General features: G+C 42.9%; 1 protein-coding gene across 1 annotated transcript; it reads left to right on the top strand.

Annotated features, from left to right (window-relative positions):
• Positions 1–5,098: 5,098 nt before the first annotated feature.
• On the top strand, positions 5,099–6,638 carry WDR89 (WD repeat domain 89). The gene has a single exon (XM_065636668.1). It carries the CDS (start codon positions 5,124–5,126, stop codon positions 6,291–6,293), a length of 1,170 nt encoding a protein of 389 aa, XP_065492740.1. The 5' UTR covers positions 5,099–5,123; the 3' UTR covers positions 6,294–6,638.
• The last annotated feature ends 12,204 nt before the right edge of the window (positions 6,639–18,842 follow it).

Here is an 18,842-nt window from a genome sequence, read left to right as displayed (position 1 = left end):
ATGTTGCATGCATGAACTGCTTTCCACCGCCCAGAGCTCCAGGTTTGTTCTTAGTTTGTTCTTGAACTTTTAATAATGGTGAAAATAAAGGGAGGGTCAGTTTGCATTGTTTATAGTAGGAAAGAACAGCGCAAGATTTCATCTACTGCTGTTCAAATCCCTTGCTATTTTTGGTATTTGACCTCTGCGGAGAAGATTGCCAAAACTACAGGTTGTTTTCATTTTTATTATGTGTTTCTACCCTCCTGCTTGGAAGTTACTCTTACGTTACTGATTAAATCTTTGAGGCAAAGTTCCATTTCTCCCATATTTTCCACTATATTTTTCAGAGGTAATTCTATGTTTCTGTATGTTGTTGAGCTAACGTTCCATTTTGGAAATGAGAACTATGCCATTTGGCAGCATCTTGTGTATACAACTGAAAGGAGAAGGAAAATAACTTATGAATTGCTGGATTAAAGAGGACTCGTGAGCCTGTCATCTGGAGTTGAGACTGTGATGTTTAGAACAGTGAACAAATAGGCCAGCAGAATATGCTGAGACTTGTACTTGAAGGTCCAAAGGAGGCCACAAAAATGGTGAGAGGGCTGGAACAGCTCTGCTGGGAGGACAGGCTGAGAGAGTTGGGGTTGTTCAGCCTGGAGAAGAGAAGACTACAGGGAGACCTTATTGTGGCGTTTCCCTACTTAAAAGGGGCCTGTAAGAAAGGTGGGGACAGACTTGTTAGCAGGGCCTGTTGCGATAGGACAAGGGGTAATGGTTTTAAACTAAAAGAGAGGAGATTCAGGCTGGACATGAGGAAGAAACTTTTGCCCCTGAGGGTGGTGAGAGCCTGGCCCAGGTTGGCCAGAGAGGTGGTGGATGAACCATCCCTGGAGACATCCCAGGCCAGGCTGGACGGGGCTCTGAGCAACCTGAGCTGGTGCAGATGTCCCTGCTCATGGCAGGGGGGGCACTGGATGAGTTTTGAAGGTCCCTTCCAACCCAAACTATTCTATGAATATTAAGTGTTTAGTTTGTGCTGATAGGTGCTTACCTTTCATTTCTCTGCCATTGGAAAGGTGCTTGGGCATCTCTAGCTGTTTGCTTCTAGTCTTGCTGTACAATTGTTTCCACACCCCACTAGGGAGATACACACAGCAAAGGCATCCGAAAATCCTGTTCTGCCTCTTTGGCATCCTTTCTGCTTCGTGCCTTCTGCTCTAAAAATCAAGCTTGTTTTTGTTTTGTTTTGTAAAAGGAGCCCTATGGGATGCCCTGCAGGTCAAAATATTTTAGGTTATTTCAGAGAACTGTATTAATTCTGAGTTCTCAAGATGTAATGAGTTTTGAGTGTCCTTCAAGCAGCTTATTGTTTCTGGTAGCTGTGATATGAAGGAGATGTGCAGGGCTTGTTTGTAACTGCAAAGTTCATTTATAGAAAAGATCCCATGAAGGTAGTTCCAGAGGACTAGATACCATAACACAGTTTCAGGGTTAGTTTGTTGAGGTGGCTTTACCTTGTTTCGAGGTGCAAATGTGAATGCAGATGAGAGATGCAGCTGCGACATACAGCTGGTCACTGAGGATGGGCCACTGTGAGCTGGGATAAGTGAAGAACCTGAATTTAATTAACTACCTCATGTTCTGAGCAAAGGAGGTACCTTGGGGAAAGAAGAGTTTTTTGGCCAGTGCTCTCTCTGCCGTTTCTTCTGAGACTGAAACAGTTCAAGAGCAAATTGTCCGTCCCCTTCAAAGTCTTCGTGTCAGATGGTTTGTCACATCAGCAGGAGCAGTTTTCCTCACTGATAATCGCAACTGGCCGTTGCGCTATATCCAAACTGTCGGGTTTCAAAGGTACTGACTTTGCCAAAGGATTCTTCGTGACCGTAACAAAGCAGATACCCGTCTTGTCGAAGTTAAGCTAAAAGTGCTTCAGTTCTGCGGTGCAGAGCTCCATGTGCTTTGTAGGTGGCTGCAGTCCAATGCTTAGTTATCTTCCATTGTGTTTGGAAGACCATTGTTTCCTATTTGTCTCATAAATTTAACACAGATCCTATTCCTGCCATTTAAACTTTCCCATCAAAATACAACAGTGACTTCCCCTTCTGAAAAGGAAGGGCTGGCAGCTACACCCTGAAGTTTGAGCATGAATTGTTTATATAACCCTCAATCGCAATTTCATAATAATCTGAAGACTTTCTTACTAGGGCAGACATTTTACTGAGTTTTTAGCAAAAACCTGGGTGCCATCAAATGCGGTGTTAAGGCTTCTTAGTTGTTGCAGTGGAAATAGAATTGAAAACTGTACCCTCCAGCTTCCTGATGATATAAATTACACATCTATCTGGAAACATAAACAGCATTTTTTTGGTATTTCAGAATAGCTGTACCTGTGTCATTCAGGGGTGAAAGCTCAAGAGCTAATTTTATTTCTCAGAAAATATTATTAAATCTGAATGAACACGTTTTTGCAGACTCTGGCTTTTTACAACTTCTGGGTACTTGTAGAGTCTCCTCGCTCTCCCCTCCCCAGCAGTAAAAGCTCTGACATGAGTGTTGTAGAAACCGCTCATTGAATAATATTCTCTATCAAAGTCAGTAATATTTAAACAACTGCAGCTCGCTTCCCAAATGGATGACATTTGTCAGGAACATGTCTGTTTGAGTTTACTTGGCCTTTTGAGTAGAAAAAGTCTGAATATTTAGAGCTTGAAATTCAGGTCAGTCTGGAAAACTACATTTTTCTTACAAAAAGTTTACAGAGAGCCCAGTTTTTTTAGTAAGCATAGCACTACAGGATAGCTGGTTTATGAAAACTTTCTCCACCTGTAAGCATGTGGTTTTGAAATGGTGGTAATTCAGTAAATGGGATTAAGTAGAAGTTACTCTCATTAATAATAGGGTTTTTTCTTAAATTTAAATTAATAATTTGCATGGGCATTGAATAGTTTTGTGTTTGAGCAGAGTAGCAAGCAGTGTTTGAGAACAGTCCGCTTTATGTAATAGTTCTCGTAAAAAGCTTGTTCCCTTTGAGGACATACCCAGAAAAGGAAGGCAGGAGCAGCTCTGTGGGTTGGGTTGTACACAGGCTAATGCCAGAAAACATGTTGAACTTCTTCTCTTTGGAGGGGAAAGGAGTTTCCACAGGATGTCTGCGTTTTATGGCAAAAATTACTTGTAGATGTGCTCTGAAACGTTGCTTTGATGTCGAAGATTAACCTGGGGCCCTCACTGTCAGGATATTACTGAGACAAATAGCTTAGTGAGATTATTTGTGACTTGGGAATTAAGCTTTATGAGTGTGCCTACTGAAGCTTTTTTTTTTTGGTAAGAATTTGCTCATTTGTCACATGACATCGTGAATATTTGTCTGTACTGAATAGGAGAAGGGAAAACAAAACCCTGAAACTACAAACAACACCAAGAAGAAAGAAAAAGAAGCCGAATGCAGTTTTGTCACAGCGGCTTTTCCTTTGTTGCTGGTCTCTCATGGACCGTTAAAATAATTACCCTAAAACAAGTAATACTTGGAAACTTGCTCATTCTGTCCCTAAAAATCCAACCTGAAGAATTGCCAGAAAAAAATATGATGGGACAGCTAGGCAGGCATGAGAATATTTTCTTGCATTCTGGGGCTGCCTGATTTTTACTCCATTTTTGTGGGGGTTTTTTTCAAAAAGGGTCCCTCCATGCACATGATAACTAGGATTGGGTGCTGGCCTAGTCCTTAAGGAAATAAGGAGATTTTTGAGTACTGTTTTACCCTTGTTTGCATTACCTGAAATACCTGTACCATTGAGAAGTCACTGGAGCGTTGACCCCTTAGAACCCTCAATGTTTGTTTGGTTTGGTTTTGTTTGGGGGGGTGTGTTTGGTTTGGTTTTTTTGTTTGTTGGTTTGTTTTTTTTAAACATGGAAAAGTAGTCTAATTGAACCTGTAATTTAAACAGAAGTCATTCGTGTGGATGGTTATGATGTTTACTTAACGTACCCCACCTACATCTTTTTTTAAAAAATGGTTGTAGTTTTTGAACTTACTAAAATGATGTATTGTTTATGATGGCAAACATCTCACCGAAATGCTTCAGTACTTTGTCCGACTCTAAATTGATGAAAGGCGTTACTGCAATTACAGAATCAAATTTTCCTTTGTGTTACAGAAAGGAGAATTCTCTCCTCTTTTTTTTTTTCCTGGGCACACCATTTTTTTAGAAGACAATCTGTGTATGAGAGGATTGAGAGACTATTTTTTAGTTTTGTTTTTGCTTGGTAAAATCTGAACTTGTGTACATCACTGAAATAGTACAAGTTTCTAGGAGGGTTCAGCAGTGCCAGAGAAGAATTGCTTCTGAAGGGAAGATTTTTATCAGTTGCTCTAAGAGCCAGCATTATGTGGTTTTATGGGAGACTCAAAACCCATTTTGGTTCTTAGGAGAATTGATGAAAAGGCAAAGGTGCTTAATTCCAGTGAATTCCACTGGTGTCATGTAGCCTTTTTAGGTGGTCCATGGTGTGCTGACAGGTGTTTATCTGCGTCATTGGGCACCTAAATACTTGTAACATTTACCTCATCTGGCCATTTCAGGCTGTAGTTCTCCATAATTTTGGTCTTGTTCTCTGCCTGCCCTTTCCACATCCCCCAGCAGAAAAGTTCACCTGACAAATCTCCTGCAATTGTACTGATGGAACTATTTGTGGGCTGTGCCTGCTGGCAACCTTTTAAAACAAAAATTACTCCTCTTCAGGTAGTGGTGATGACTTCATTTTCTTTCCACTCGTGGTGAACATCACTTTACTATTTACTTCACAAAAATAATAAAGCAAATTTAGCTACGTGACTTTCACAGTATTCACAAACAGACTATTTAATCTTTTAAGGGGATTATATGATGTAGCATTTAGAGTCATATGAGACTGAACTCCTTAACTCAGGGAGCCCTTTACGGTTCTCTTGCTGTAAATGAAGTTGTAGCGGGTAGGACATCAGGATAATTGAATTTTGACTTTGTGTGTCATCTCCCGTGCAAGATGTTTTTCATACAAGTTTTTAAATCTAATATTATTTCAGAATGCTGTAATTAAAACTCACCTTGGATTTTATCTCTTGCAGGTTTCTGACAACATCAGGAGCAGCAGCTGAGATGACTGCGGTGGAGAAGATCGAGGAGCAGCTCACTAGCCTGCGCATAGCGAAACGTTCTGCGCTGAGTGAGGAACCTGCTTACGTACTGGATGTCGACGTTTCCAAACCTGCTCAGTCTGAAAGCAGTCGCCTTGTGGCAGTTTCATGTTCCAATAAGTCAATTAGAGTATATAACAGGGAAACATTAAACTTCCTGCGGGAGTACAGCAGCCATCCTGGGGTGCTTAATGGAGTCAGATTTGCACACGCGTGTGACAGCGTGCTGTTTTCAGCATGCAGCGACGGTACAGTGAAGTGTTGGGATATTCGTCTAGCAACTCAGCAAGCTGTGCAGGTATTTAGTGGGTATCCCTCCAATGTTTTCATCAGTTTTGATATCAGCTGCAACGACCTCATAATTTGTGCTGGAACAGAAAAAGTTGAGAAGGACACGTTTCTGGTGTTTTGGGATGCAAGAGGCATTACAAACTGTGCCAGCACAACTAGACAACCCTTGGGAGTCTATTCGGAAAGTCACAATGATGATATCACTAAAATTTGCTTTCATCCTATCAAACCAAATTCAGTGGCTTCTGGATCAACAGATGGATTGGTTAATGTGTTTGACATTAACAAGGATAATGAAGAGGATGCTTTGATATCGACTTGCAATTCAGATTCATCAGTAAGTTTTATTGGCTGGTCTGGGAAAGATTATAAGCAGGTCTACTGCGTGACACACGATGAGGGATTTTGTTGGTGGGACATTGCTCAGTTAGATACTGAAGAACCAATAACACTTTTGCACGTTCTGGATGTCAGAGATGCAGTCTGCATCGAAAATGACACCTTAAATTACCTGGTAGGTGGCTTGTACCACGAAAAGGCAGACAAACTCTTTGTTATTGGGGGAACAGCCACAGGAAACATTCACCTCCTGGGCTGTGGCACCGATCGGCTGAGCCTGGTGGGTTCCCTTTGCGGGGGACACTCTGCCACCGTTCGCTCCTTCTGCTGGAACCCAGCAGATGAGTCTCTGGTGACGGGTGGAGAGGATGCTCAGCTGTTGCTATGGAAACCCAGAGCTGTGGAAAGGTCCCTCGCAAAGAAAACATCTCTGAAGATTGCGTCTTCCGTGCAGAAGAGAGTAAGAGTTCACAACAGCTCCCTCAAAAGCAGGAAAAAGTAAAATTCTGAAAGTGAGAATCTCTGCTGTGTAGAGTTTTCCTGGAGTGTAATCTCTGTGGCAAAACGTGGCTGTGCTCTGTTCGGAGGAGAGAACCGCGGTGCTTGAATTCTACCTGGGAATGTATTGTAATCATCAGATGAATGCCTTTTAACAATTTTTAAAAATTTTTTCAAGTTGCTGATATTAATAGAAAAGAATAAATGTTTGCTCTCAAGTTCTTGAACAACAGATCTTAAATCACATTATATAAAAACATTTCTGTGGTTGCTTAATGTCTCAGCCAACATTTTCAATGTGTAATATAGGCCTGTGGCTTGTATAATTTGTTACCTTTCCACTGAAATTCCCTGGCATGTTTTAAAAGGTTTTGTATTCCATGCTGTATTTTGCTTTCTTTGCAGAGAGCTTAAGGAAATCGCTCAGTATATTAAAAGATTTTATGTCACATCTTAATGCCTGAAGGAATTACTTCTTGATGAAGCTGAACGTGAGTCCTGGTTTGCACTGTCATACCACTGGTTTATAACAAGCTCATAAAGAAGCAGCTGATAGAGCCACATTTTTTGCAGCAAAGATACAAATGTATTCAACCAAATAGGAACATGTGATTCCAAGCAGCTAAGTGTATGAGAACTGTTAAACTGGCATTATTTAGGGCATATTTCCTGCTTGGAAATACCCAAAAATCTTGTAAGCAACTTCATTCTCTCTACGTAAGTGCATCTGGAAGACCGGAGAGATCTTCGATGGGTTAAAGAAATTAATAGGTCTAATTACACCAGTGATGCTTAAAATCCCAAATCCTGCATTTGAAATAAACTAGTATCACATTCTAAGTGAGAATGTTAAAAACTAAAAAATGAGCCCTGCCTTCTGAGACAGTGGTTGTGGAGTAACAATCCAATATGCAGAGATTTTAACAAAACCTTCTAAGGTCAGCGCGCATCCTTTAAGAAATGTATGTCTCTGCAGAGAGGTTCTAAGCTTAGACGTCTCGCTAGGACAGCTTTGCGTTGGTGTTTCATCAAATACCTAGTAAGTGCTGCAAAAATTGCCCCGTGCTTCTGAAGCGGTTGAACCTTTGTGCTTCTCCTGCTCCGCTGGCAGACGACGATCTGCGCATCTGGCTCTGCACACACGATTTCCTCCAGCCTTCCCGGGCCCGTCGCCATCAGACGGGGCTTGGTAATTACGCCGCAGTTGACGTATGTGGGTACAACTGAAAACAGCACAAGAGTATTTAAGAATTGCCATGTTATAAAATAGTTGGCAAAGGAATTAAGAGGGGTTGGTTTTATTTTTTCGCAGGTAATTCCTTCAAGGTTTGAATGTCAAGTTTAGAGGATTACACTGGAGTTCAGGAATGGTTTCTGAAGTACAGAAGGTATCTCTAATATACGGTTATAGCTGTGCTGCCTTAATCATCACTGGAAACAAATCCCATTCAACCAGGTGTATCAAGTTTCCACATGATGTGTTTTACAAACTGTCAAAGTCCTTCAGCCACAACTACGCATCTGTAGTTGTTTTGGGTCTGCCTGTTGGTGACAATTAAGGTGATTGACTCGCTTTTACTGCTGGTTATTTAAAAGCGCAGCTTCAATTTAAAAATCACATTTCTCTCAACTTTTTTTTTTAATTACTTGTGTTAAAATCAAGTTACGCCCAACATCCTTATCTGTTGCTTCTCAAATTACTTTGTACTCTTTTGAGACAACTGGGGCAGTGTCAGGGCTATGAGGCACCTGGATTGCGTACCCTTTCAAGATTTATTCCCCCACGTCACTGTTGCTTATTTCTGTGGAATTCACAGTTTTGTAACTGAGTGGCCCAACAGCTTCAGTCCCCTCTGAATTCACCAGAGTCCCCTCACGGGCTCGGCTTGTTTCAGTACCAGTAGTTGCGGGTGAGGAACTAAAGGATTATTCTGAGGGCTGTTTCCTTGCAAGTGTGACGTGTAATGTGATTTTTGGGTGTTTATCCACCCCTTCCCTGCAGTAAGGTCAGCGGGCCTGTCTGGTGCTGGATTTCTTGAAGAGTTTATGTGCTGCCTACAGAAACAGACAGTGAGGGAGGTTTCTGTTGCCTCCGCTCGCTTGCAAGTGTCTCTTAAGCAGGATTCTGGTGCGTTCTGCCAACTGTCTCTGAATTAAAGCAGCAGAGGTGGGAGTTCTGGTACTCAAGAGTTTGAAGTCTTGCAACCTGTATCTCTTATCTTGTTTCTGAATTGGCTTGATACATAACGAATCGATAATCATCACAGGTAAAGCCATGCATTTCCCTGAAAAGTTGGGTTTTCTCTTTTACATACATAATTTCAACAGCAATGGTAGGGCAAAAGTATATGTATGTATCTTCAAATTGTAAAAATGTGCAGCAGCTGTCAGGGGACTCACGCTTGTGTTGCCTCTGAAAATACTTGATTTTTTTCTTTTGTGTTGACTTAATGTCAGGTTAATATCCGTCACATAAACTCGGATGGAAACCACATGTTAACAAGTGATGAGCATTACTTACTTTTGTAAACTGCAAACACTATTTTGTAGACCACAGAGCATGGGCAGAGTATGTGTGTAATCATATAAATAATAACAGACTTGAAATTAGGCAGGTTAACTTGTGGGACTGTATTTAATCTCATAGGTTAGTTTTGATGTCTGTAAGTTCACTTTGGCATTGTTAAGAAACATATTTGACCTTTATAAAACTGAAGTAATTGAAATGATGTGCAAGTAGCAGGCGTTCAGATATTGTCGCTGTGTGAATCGTTTAACCCCAAGGGAAGCTTTAATTCTGGAAACAGTATGAAATTTTTTTCCAGTAAATGAAAAGCAAAAATCCAGATAGGCTACCTTAGTGCAGACAATGTCCATCCTTATTCAGCGATGATAGTGAACCCGTTGTACAATATTTCTGAGCAGCAGGAGAATATCCTGCTGTGAACACGTGAAAATTAACATACTTACGTTCGACACATTCCTAAATTTCATCTTTGTTTCTTTTTCTTTTCTCTGTAAGTAAAATCCAACACTTGCACACTTAGTTGTTGTGTTTAAGGTGTGTTCCCTGTGCATATGATCTTGCTGCCTCTTCTTGAATTACTGGTTTGGTATTTCATTTTGTTCGAGTAAGAGGTGGATGAGGATTACATCCCACAGTCGGTGGGTAATTTCAGCAATTATTTCAGTAAGTGTAGGATTTTACCCACACTTTGGGATTGCGTTCGAAATTATTTGACAAATCTAACTAAAAGTGTGAATTTATTTCTAGTTTGCCCGTTGTCAGTCACAAGCCATTTTGTGGCCAAATCGTATATGGCACGTGTCCTATGTATAGAAATGGACATAACTGCATACCTCTACGTTAACATCTTAATTAGCAAAGATGCTGATGCAGCAAAACACTGTAAAGACATAAAGTGCAAGCTTTATACCGGTTTTGAATGACAGCTTTCTCTTGGCCAGGATCTTACGTAGCCCTGGGGGTCATACCATGACATGAAGCAAAATACTTGGTCGTGTGAAGCGCTGACTTGGAAATGGGCTTTTAAATGCGTTGGGAGGTGGCACCTACACACTTACGTAGCTGCACCTCGTGCTTTGTGGTAGGACACCCCCAAGTTGGGATGGAGCCCGGCAGGGTCAGTGTGGATGCACTTAATGGCAGCGTCAGTTTTTCAGCAAAGCTTTTATGCTCCTGAAAGAACCAACACTTGTGTCCCACCCCGTAAAGCTCGTCTGCACGTGCTGTTGTTAATTTGGAATGACGTCTCGCCATCCCTTCAAAATGATCTTCTCATATTTGGCTTCTTGGTCATTTTTGGGGGGTAATAGAGAGCTGTGCCTCGATATGTGCTTCTCGGGAGAGGGATGAGCCCAGTCCCTTCACCCCGTGAGCTCTCCTGTCCTTATTACACCAAGTGGGTGGTGGAAGCAGAGAGAGGGAGGAGGAGAAGCGAGGTTGGCCCCTGCCAGCCCTCTGTCCAGGGAAGCTCCTTGACTAAGGAGTCGGACTCTCTGCCTTGGAAATAAGCGTAATGGCTTGTTCTTGAGCTTGATGGAAGCAAGATAAGACCTTAAATAAATTATGCAAGACATAAACACCCTTCAAGCATGAAAGCCAGTTCCTGTTTGTCTGCGAGATGAACAATTTGGCAGCGAAGCGTGCAAGAGAGGCAGAAGGTGTTTGCTCAGGGCCTGGGTGTTCGAGAGCCACCGGGCAAGCCAGGGCTGCTGCCTCTGCCCAGCAGGAACCTGCAGATTTGGGGATTTCATGTGCCACGGAAAAAAGGACAGCAAAAGTGAATGTGGAGAAGGCGTCTAAAGTAGCAATTCAGTCTGCGAACTTCCAGCCGTCTGTTAGGTGATGGTACAGAGCTCTGTTCCTTGGGTCCTCATCAGAATTGTGAGGATCACAGAGTAATTTGGGTTGGAAGGGACCTTCGAAGCTCACCCAGTGCCACCCCTGCCATGAGCAGGGACATCTTCACCAGCTCAGGTTGCTCAGAGCCCTGTCCAGCCTGGCCTTGAATTTTGGTAACTTCTTTGTTTTCTATTTCCTTTTTCTACACCAGTTTGTAAACTGGCCCGGGTTGGGATGGGAGTGGAGATGCCTTCAGTTCTGCCTGCCAACTGCTTGGCCTCAGCTTCCCGTCATGGGCTTCTGTCCTACTTGGACTTCACATGCATTTCTTCAACTCTCGCATCCTCGTGCCTTTAGATCCTTTGGAGTCTCTATTTTGAAAGCATATGTACTTTCCTGGAAATGGAATGACAGAAAATACTATTCTATATACTCCTGCTGCGATGTCGGCACCAATATTTTTATGAGAATATGTTTTCAATTTATCAATTCCAGTCTTATTCTCTCATGTTCTGAATAAAGATTTGGTGCGGGTAAAATGCCATAAAGGTGATACTTGGGCAGCCTGTTGCTCCAGGACCTCAGCACCGGCAGTGAGAAATACTGAGAGTTCTCACTGCTAATTTTCAATGATCATTTGGGGAAGTCTAATAAAAGTGGAAAAAAAAGAAGGTCCAGGGAGCCCACAATACAAAGTGGCTCACCAAAGGACAGTGACGTCCCAGGGAGCATGCTTGGTATCATTAATACTGGGAAATACATGAGACTAAAGCTGAAGCACAGATACAGACCCAGAATTCACTTTTCTGGGTGGTTTTAATACAGACATTCATCATTTCTAGCGAAGTCGAATACCTGTGAGTACAATGGATGCCAACACTCACTGCTTCAGATCTAGAGTAAAAAATATTGAATACCCAAATAGGAGGTAAAATAGCTGGAAGTGACTAACTTAACTTTTACTGGGACTTCTGGAAGGTGCTGGAAAGCTCTGCCTAGAAATCCAGTACAGTGGTTCTGATTTTTTTCTTTGATATATGAAGAATGAAGGCAGAAAGGTAAACCAGTAAGTGTTTATAACAATACCTCTCCTGCCACAGATTATTCATTGCTGGTGGATGTAAAGTTTGTATTCAGAGTTTCATGTCTCTTGTCTACACAAAAATTCATTCTTTCTTTATGCGTTTGAGGTTTTTTGGCTTTTTGTTTTACACTTATCACAGCAGAAGCAAGAGAGGAAGAGGTACGGACCCTGGACTGGAAATTCTGCTTGGGTTGATGCTCTGCCAGCAACTGCCCAGCTGCACGTGCCTCGCAAGTGTGTTCCTGTGTTTGAATCTGGGAACGATTTAAGAAGTTTCCTGGGTACCTCTGAGCCCCACAAAGCCTGTAACGCTCAGAGTGCTGCTGAGGGTGCTGGCTGGTGTGTGAGCTGATCACCGGGTCTTGGGAGTAATTGAGGATGACACACTTTGAGGATGGGAAATCTTATTTATACATGGAGATCTCAAATGGTGCTTTAAAATTCTTGCAGGGACGATACTCATGAGGACAATGCTGTCTTAGATCAACTAAGATGGTGTTTCTGCTTCACACCCCAAAAATCAAAGTCTGGCTGAGGCCAATACTAGACAACCTAATGTTTATTAGAAAGAAATGAACCTTTTCTAAAGCAATTTTGTTCTGCTAAATGAAGACATACAATGGTGCCTGAGTCAGAGGGAACACCTCGAGATCTTGAACCATTAACAAGGTAATCATAAAGATCTTGTGTAATCTTCTATATCTATATGGTATTAGAGCAACAAGAAGATTAAATGATTGTTGGAATCAATTCTCAGAGTTGGGATGAATTTATTGAGTCCAAACTATTGCAATAGCAGAAAACATGAAGGAAACGAAGAAACATAACGGGAGCACACAGGCATCCCACCACACGCCAAGGAACCAATGGTGGCTTTTTGTTAAAACATCTTGGCTAAAATGAGGCCAAATCCTTATTTATTTTTATTTGTGTTGTTATTTCAACATTTCTGGTGTGTTGGGGTTTTTTTTGCCAGGGTGCCTGGACAGGGAGTGAACTGTAACCCTCGGTGGTTATGAACTCGGTCGGCGCCACGTGCAGCCAGCAAGAGCTTCTCTTCCCTTTGTGTGTTCACCTGCCACCCAGGACACTTACGTTTCCCAGTTTTCACCTTACTTTTGTTCCAGACGTTCTAAGCCTGCATGTTTATTGTATTTAATGTAAGAATTTGCTCCCATTTATTTTGTAAACTATTAGAATTCCCCAACAACGCGTTAAAATGAGACATAACTGAAGTATTTGTGGTTTCTTACAGGGGTGTCTAATGTATTAGACACATTTGCTGACGGCTAGATTTACTAACATGGTAGAGTTACCTCACGGAGATTTACCTGGTTATGCATTAATATGGCAGATTTAACTGCCCTGTCATTACTCCTGAAATACACACACACACACAAAAAATCCTGAGACTTGATTACAGTTGACAATTTCTGTAGGTGTGGGTGTTTTTAAAGAGCTTTGTTTATGAAACAATTCTGAAAAGTTCCATAGTATCTCGTAAATGAAAAGCCAGCATTTTCCAGATAGCTCTATAAATAAATCTGGTAGATACAGAAATAAGTGAAGGTATTTCAAGAGCTCCGGGCGTGTTTTTGCACAGAACACTATTAACAGAGGAAATGAACTTCCTTTTGTTTGCAAAATATAAAACCCCTCAAGTTCGTAACGTTTTTTCCACGCTGCTGGGCGAGTTAAGCTACAACACAGGTTTTTCTTGTCGATCACGGGTTTCCGTGCGTACCACGTTCATGAACCTTCCTACAAAACCTCAAAGACAGGCCATGGTCAGCTCCAGACAGCTCACGTGGGTGCAAACCAGAGCGCTTCGCTGAGTCAAAATACCAGGTATCGGAGAACAAAGCGTGCATGTGTAGCTGGCCTATAGCAGAAATTACAAATAACAGTTACTGCTGTATTGGTGTCATCATTCCCTTCTTTTTCCTGTATTTTTATTTTGAGTTGGTTTAATGTACCCTGCAATCCCAGGCCATCTTGCTACAAAAAAGAAAGAGCTACCGAAGTTCTCTCTAAGAACCCCAGGTATTTGTTCTCTGCCTTTTCTCAGTCTCAGACCATTCCTGTTCTTTAGGCAACGGTGAACTCGACAGTTACTGCGATGATTTCCAGCTGTCCCGCACAGCGACAGCACCAAAGAAACAGGAAACATACTGGTTTAAAATAAATGTTTTTACTCTGCAAACTGCAGGAACGTTACTGAGCGCGTGCTCCAAAAGCACCGTTTTTCTTCCTGGTTTTCATGCAGTATCTCGAAAAAAGAGTGGGAAGCGCAGAGCGTTGCAGCCGCCTTGTCCGAACGTGCAAAGGGATCTCGCGTGTACACGCACCTGCCGATACGGTGCTTTGTGTGATGGAACACATGGAGGAGCTTGGAATCGCTGAGGAATGTGATCAGCTACCGGAAAGGTTTTAATATGGTTGATGTTAAAGCAACTGTGTAAGTGGAATAGTCTAAATATATACTTGGAATAATAAACTATTGCTAATCTGCTGGAAGAACTGTCATTCAAAGATGATTTTTCCCAGATTTTAGACAGGATTTAAGCTGCCTTTTTTTTTTTCTTTTTTTTCCCATTATCTCCAGTATAACTAAAATAAACCAGCTCATTTTTAAAGGTATGCTAGACAGTTATTCTCAAGGAGTGAAATCAAAGCTTCTAAACTTTAGAACCCAAGCAGAACTTGGGTTTCTAAAAGTGCAGCTTTTTCATATACATAATATCCATTCTGTACCATCAAGATGGTTTCATTATTATACATTTCAAGAGCAGAATGGTCTTGAAAACCATTATATGTATTATATCATCTTTTAGAAAATGATACGGAACAGCATCTATCTTTAGCTTCCCTAAGAAACTCTTCAGTGAGTGCCACTGATTTACCTGCTCGCTCGGTTCGTTGTGGCTGGAGGCACCAGCAGAGCCCAAGGCTTCCCTGTGCAGACCAACAGCTCTGTATGTGCTGTACATGGTGCTGTGCGGCTAAAGAGTGAACTGTCCTGCCAGAGTTTATCGTTTAAATGGGTCAATCAGGGAGTGGATGTCATATTTTTCATTTTACAGACAGTTGCATGTAAGAAATCTGTGCCAGAACTGGATCAGAGCTGAGAATTTCTGCTTCTCTCCTGCACCATGCAGGGCTGCTGCTGCTTTGGCCTCTTTTGGGGTTTATAATGTTACCTGCAGAGATTATTTACTTAATTTAATGCTTTGGAGCCCCTGTCGAAGTCTAGAACCCCAGAGGACAGAGAGACAAGGAGCATGCAGCCTATATACCGGAGGGCATAAGCCACAGATGAACAAAACCAGTAGGGTAAAGAGATGAGATAACACCAAGTCACAGTTCTAAAACCCTGACCTTTCCCCAGCTCCTTGCCAATTTTTGCGAAGCTTTTTTGGACCTTGGTGGCAGGGAGGGGAATGTGCACAAGGCTTTAAAGAATTCTTGAATGAGAACAAAGTCATGGTTTGGTGGTTGCTTCCTAAGAGCCCCTGGGGAGAGCGAGGGGTGGCAGCAGGGGAGAAAGCAGGAAAATGTTCATTTGGAAGTCAAAGAGGTGATAGGAACTCCTACTAGATGTGTATCAGTGAGGCAGGAGTAAGGCAGGTGTAACCTGTGTGGCCTGTCCTGTGCTCCATCAAGGCTAAATTGCAAACTCAAGGGCTTCTGTAGGGATGGCCGGGGGACAGTAAAGTCCCAGAGTCCTGTTTTCCTAAAGCAGAAAGACTTGGAGAAATTGCACAGCTCCAAAAATGTGCCAGAGACGGAGCGATGCCTCTGCCGGGTGCGAGGCTGCAGCACCGTGCCGTGGGTGACTGATGGATAACGAGGAGCCTTCAAAGGAGCCAGTGGGCAACCACTGGGAGAGAGAGAAGGAAAAGCAAGATAATTGCGGACAGGATGTGAAGAGGAGCAGCAGCAAGGTGGCTGCAGCGTCAAAGGCACCAGGACGGAGGCGGAGGAAGCGGTGCTGTTTGGGAACCAGCTGTCACCCACAGTATTTCATGATGATGTCCTGCGATGTCGTCTCCATTTATATTTTAACAGATCCATTTAGCAAACGCGGTGGTACGATTCCTGCCAGCTCTATTCGACCAACTTGGTTTTCCCCGCTAACAAGCACTGGTGGAAGGTGAGCAGGGACAAGCAACCGCTCGTGCTGGTCCGACAAGCAGCTGTGCCGGGGTGCGGGGGACACGGGGCTGACGTTTGCGCTTAGCTCAGCTTCTCTCCCCCGAGGAAGGATTTTTGCCAAGCTCTGCCCTCAGGCCTCTTTACGCTTTGCTCCTGTGTGCGCGTGTCTTGTTACTGGAGCAGAAACTGTCCCAGTAAAACACGGCAGAGCTTGGTCCTGCTGTCTCTCCCGCAGTCACACACCTCCGAGCCCCCGTCACAAACGCCACAAGTCACCTATTCTGCACAGTTCAGCAACTTACAGTTGGGGAACCCCGAAGCGGGATCTGCTCGATCTAAACCCCAGGCAGCTCAGCAGACACGGCCCTGCCTGTGTGACTGACGCGGGGCTGCAACGGGTTGCAAAAAAATTCGATTGCAGAGCATGGCTCAAGAGCCAGTTGTTCAGGTTGAGCGCGAGGGGCAGAAGCTTGTTCAGACTCTGAGTGTTGGTAGAGAGAAAAGTCCAGGCTGTGATCCGAAGCAGACCTGAGATAAAGTTGAATGGAGGCTCTTTACCATGGTTGAAACTAAAGCAATCTTGTTGGGTTTTTATTTAGAATCATAGAATCATGGAGTCTTTTTGGTTGGAAAAGACCTTTAAGATCATCAAGTCCAACTGTTAGCACTGCCAAGTCCACCTCTAACCCATGTCCCTAAGAACCTCATCTACGCGTCTTTCAAACCCCTCCAGGGATGGCGACTCCACCACTGCCCTGGGCAGCCTGTTCCAATGCTTCACAACCCTTTCCATGAAGAAATTTCTCTTAATATCCAATCTGAACCTCCTCTGGTGCAACTTGAGGCCGTGTCCTCTCATCCCATCACTTGCTACTTGGGAGAAGAGACCAACCCCCTCCATGCTCCAACCTCCTGTCAGGCAGTTGCAGACAGCGATCAGGTCTCCCCTCAGCCTCCTGTTCTCCAGGCTGAACAGCCTCAGTTCCCTCAGCTGCTCCTCATCAGACTTGTGCTCCAGCCCCTCACCAGCTTCATTACTCTTCTCTGAACTTGCTCCAACAAGTGCTTTTGTCCTTAAAAAGCCAGAGGGACGAGCATCAACAGTGAGTCTGGGGCACAGACAGGAAAGAGAGGAGCTTTCCTGCTCGCTCTATTTAGTTACTAATAGTTTAATATTGTTGTATTTAACAACTAAAGGCACTGATAATCCCTTTAAAGTCATGCTTAGAAACCAGGGCAGGTCTTAAATGGCTGTGATCACTCATAGCCTCCGTCATGGGAAGGTCGAGATATATTTTAGTACACATTTAGGCTTTGCAAATGCTTTGAAACATGTGAAACAAACCCTAAAACCTTCTGAAAAATCTCACCTTGGAAGCAAAGTTGCATATTGCACCTGTCTCCCTTCTACACTTAAATAGCGTGGGGGAACCTCCTGACGCCAATGCAGACCTCACCTCTTGAGAGGTTCTCAGGTGGAAAATTGCACAACCCCTCTGGTGTAACGCTGCTCTGAATGCTTTGTGATATTTACACTGTAGTCGTATATTATAATGCTTTGTAACAAAATCGTATTCTGGGGTGCTTGGGGGTGTATCAGCAGACGAAAGGCTGCTGGTGCAATTCCAAGGGCTTCAGCCACCTTCATCAGAGCCAGTTTTGATGGGGCCCTTTGCAAGGTGAGCGGTGGGAGACTCCCCCGTGAAAGAAGGAGCTGGTGGTGTTACTGTAGCACTGGCACTATGAACCTGCTCCGAAATGTGCTTACTGAAATGGATTCCCTTTGTCCTGGGATGCTGGAAACAAAATAATGAGTCCTTCCAGAAATAAAATGGGATTGGTCGAGCTGGCAGCTCTCACAGCGAGACACAAGTGCTTTTGATTTAAAACAAACAAACAAAACCACAAACCTCCCCCCTAAAAAACAACAACAAAAAACCCAGAACCAAACCCACACCAAACCAAACCCCCCAAAGACAATCAACCAAACCAAAACAAAACCACAAAAAACCAAAACAAAACATGCCCCCCCTCCAGCTTATCATGACAATGATGCTGTTGTTTTGAGGGCGTTTTTGACATTCTGTAAGTGCAGTACTGGTATCAGTGGCTGGATTTTACACTCACAGACTGACTATGTAAAATAAACTTCCCTAATGTGTTTTTCATCTGGGGCTAAGGATTTCCCAATTTCTTCCCGTCCTTAGTTAACTTAGCCTGACCGAGATCTAAACTTAGCTCAGTAAGACAACTTGTTCATGCCTTTTGTCTAAACATCTGGAGTAAAAAATTGTAGTTCAATGTCTTCCCTGATGTTTCTTTTACCCTTGTTTCATTCTTATTGAAGTTTTTGCATTTGTTGCTTTCTCCATAAGGAAACAAAGAGTAAGTGCCAATATCATCACATACCTGCAAGTTGTAAATCCTTAGTTGGCTTGAAAGGTGTGCATAGCAACACAGTCTGTGTTAGTAGCGTAGAAATATCCACAACAGACTGAATTCTACATATAATTGTCATTTCCCTAACTTAACAGTGCTTTAACTCAAGTACCATGTATAATAGAGGTTGTATACCACTGAAATCTAATTACATTTGAAAAATATCCAGTGTTAAATGTATAAAACTCAGACTTCAGCCATGTTTAAAATTTCTTTTGGAACAGAAATTGTAATGTATTCTTCTGTGAATACATTAGAACTAGTGGCAAAATTAATTAATAGCCAAGAATGTAAGCATCTAATCCTGCAAGACGCCTGTGAGAATCGCTCAATTCAAGTTTGGCGGGATGACTACGCTGTGTGGGAGTCACAGAATCACAGAATGTCAGGGATTGGAAGGGACCTCGAAAGCTCACCCAGTCCAATCCCCCCGCCGGAGCAGGAACACCCAGATGAGGTTACACAGGAAGGTGTCCAGGCGGGTTGGAATGTCTGCAGAGAAGGAGACT

Source organism: Caloenas nicobarica, chromosome 5 (assembly GCF_036013445.1).
Source record: "Caloenas nicobarica isolate bCalNic1 chromosome 5, bCalNic1.hap1, whole genome shotgun sequence".
Lineage (NCBI taxonomy): Eukaryota > Metazoa > Chordata > Aves > Columbiformes > Columbidae > Caloenas > Caloenas nicobarica.
Note: the sequence above shows the minus strand (reverse complement) of the source record. Positions and strands in the feature narration are given on the sequence as shown.

What these genes read in the sequence shown, in the direction of transcription:
- WDR89 (XM_065636668.1), top strand. Translation starts at nt 5,124, where the DNA reads ATGACTGCGGTGGAGAAGATCGAGGAGCAGCTCACTAGCCTGCGCATA.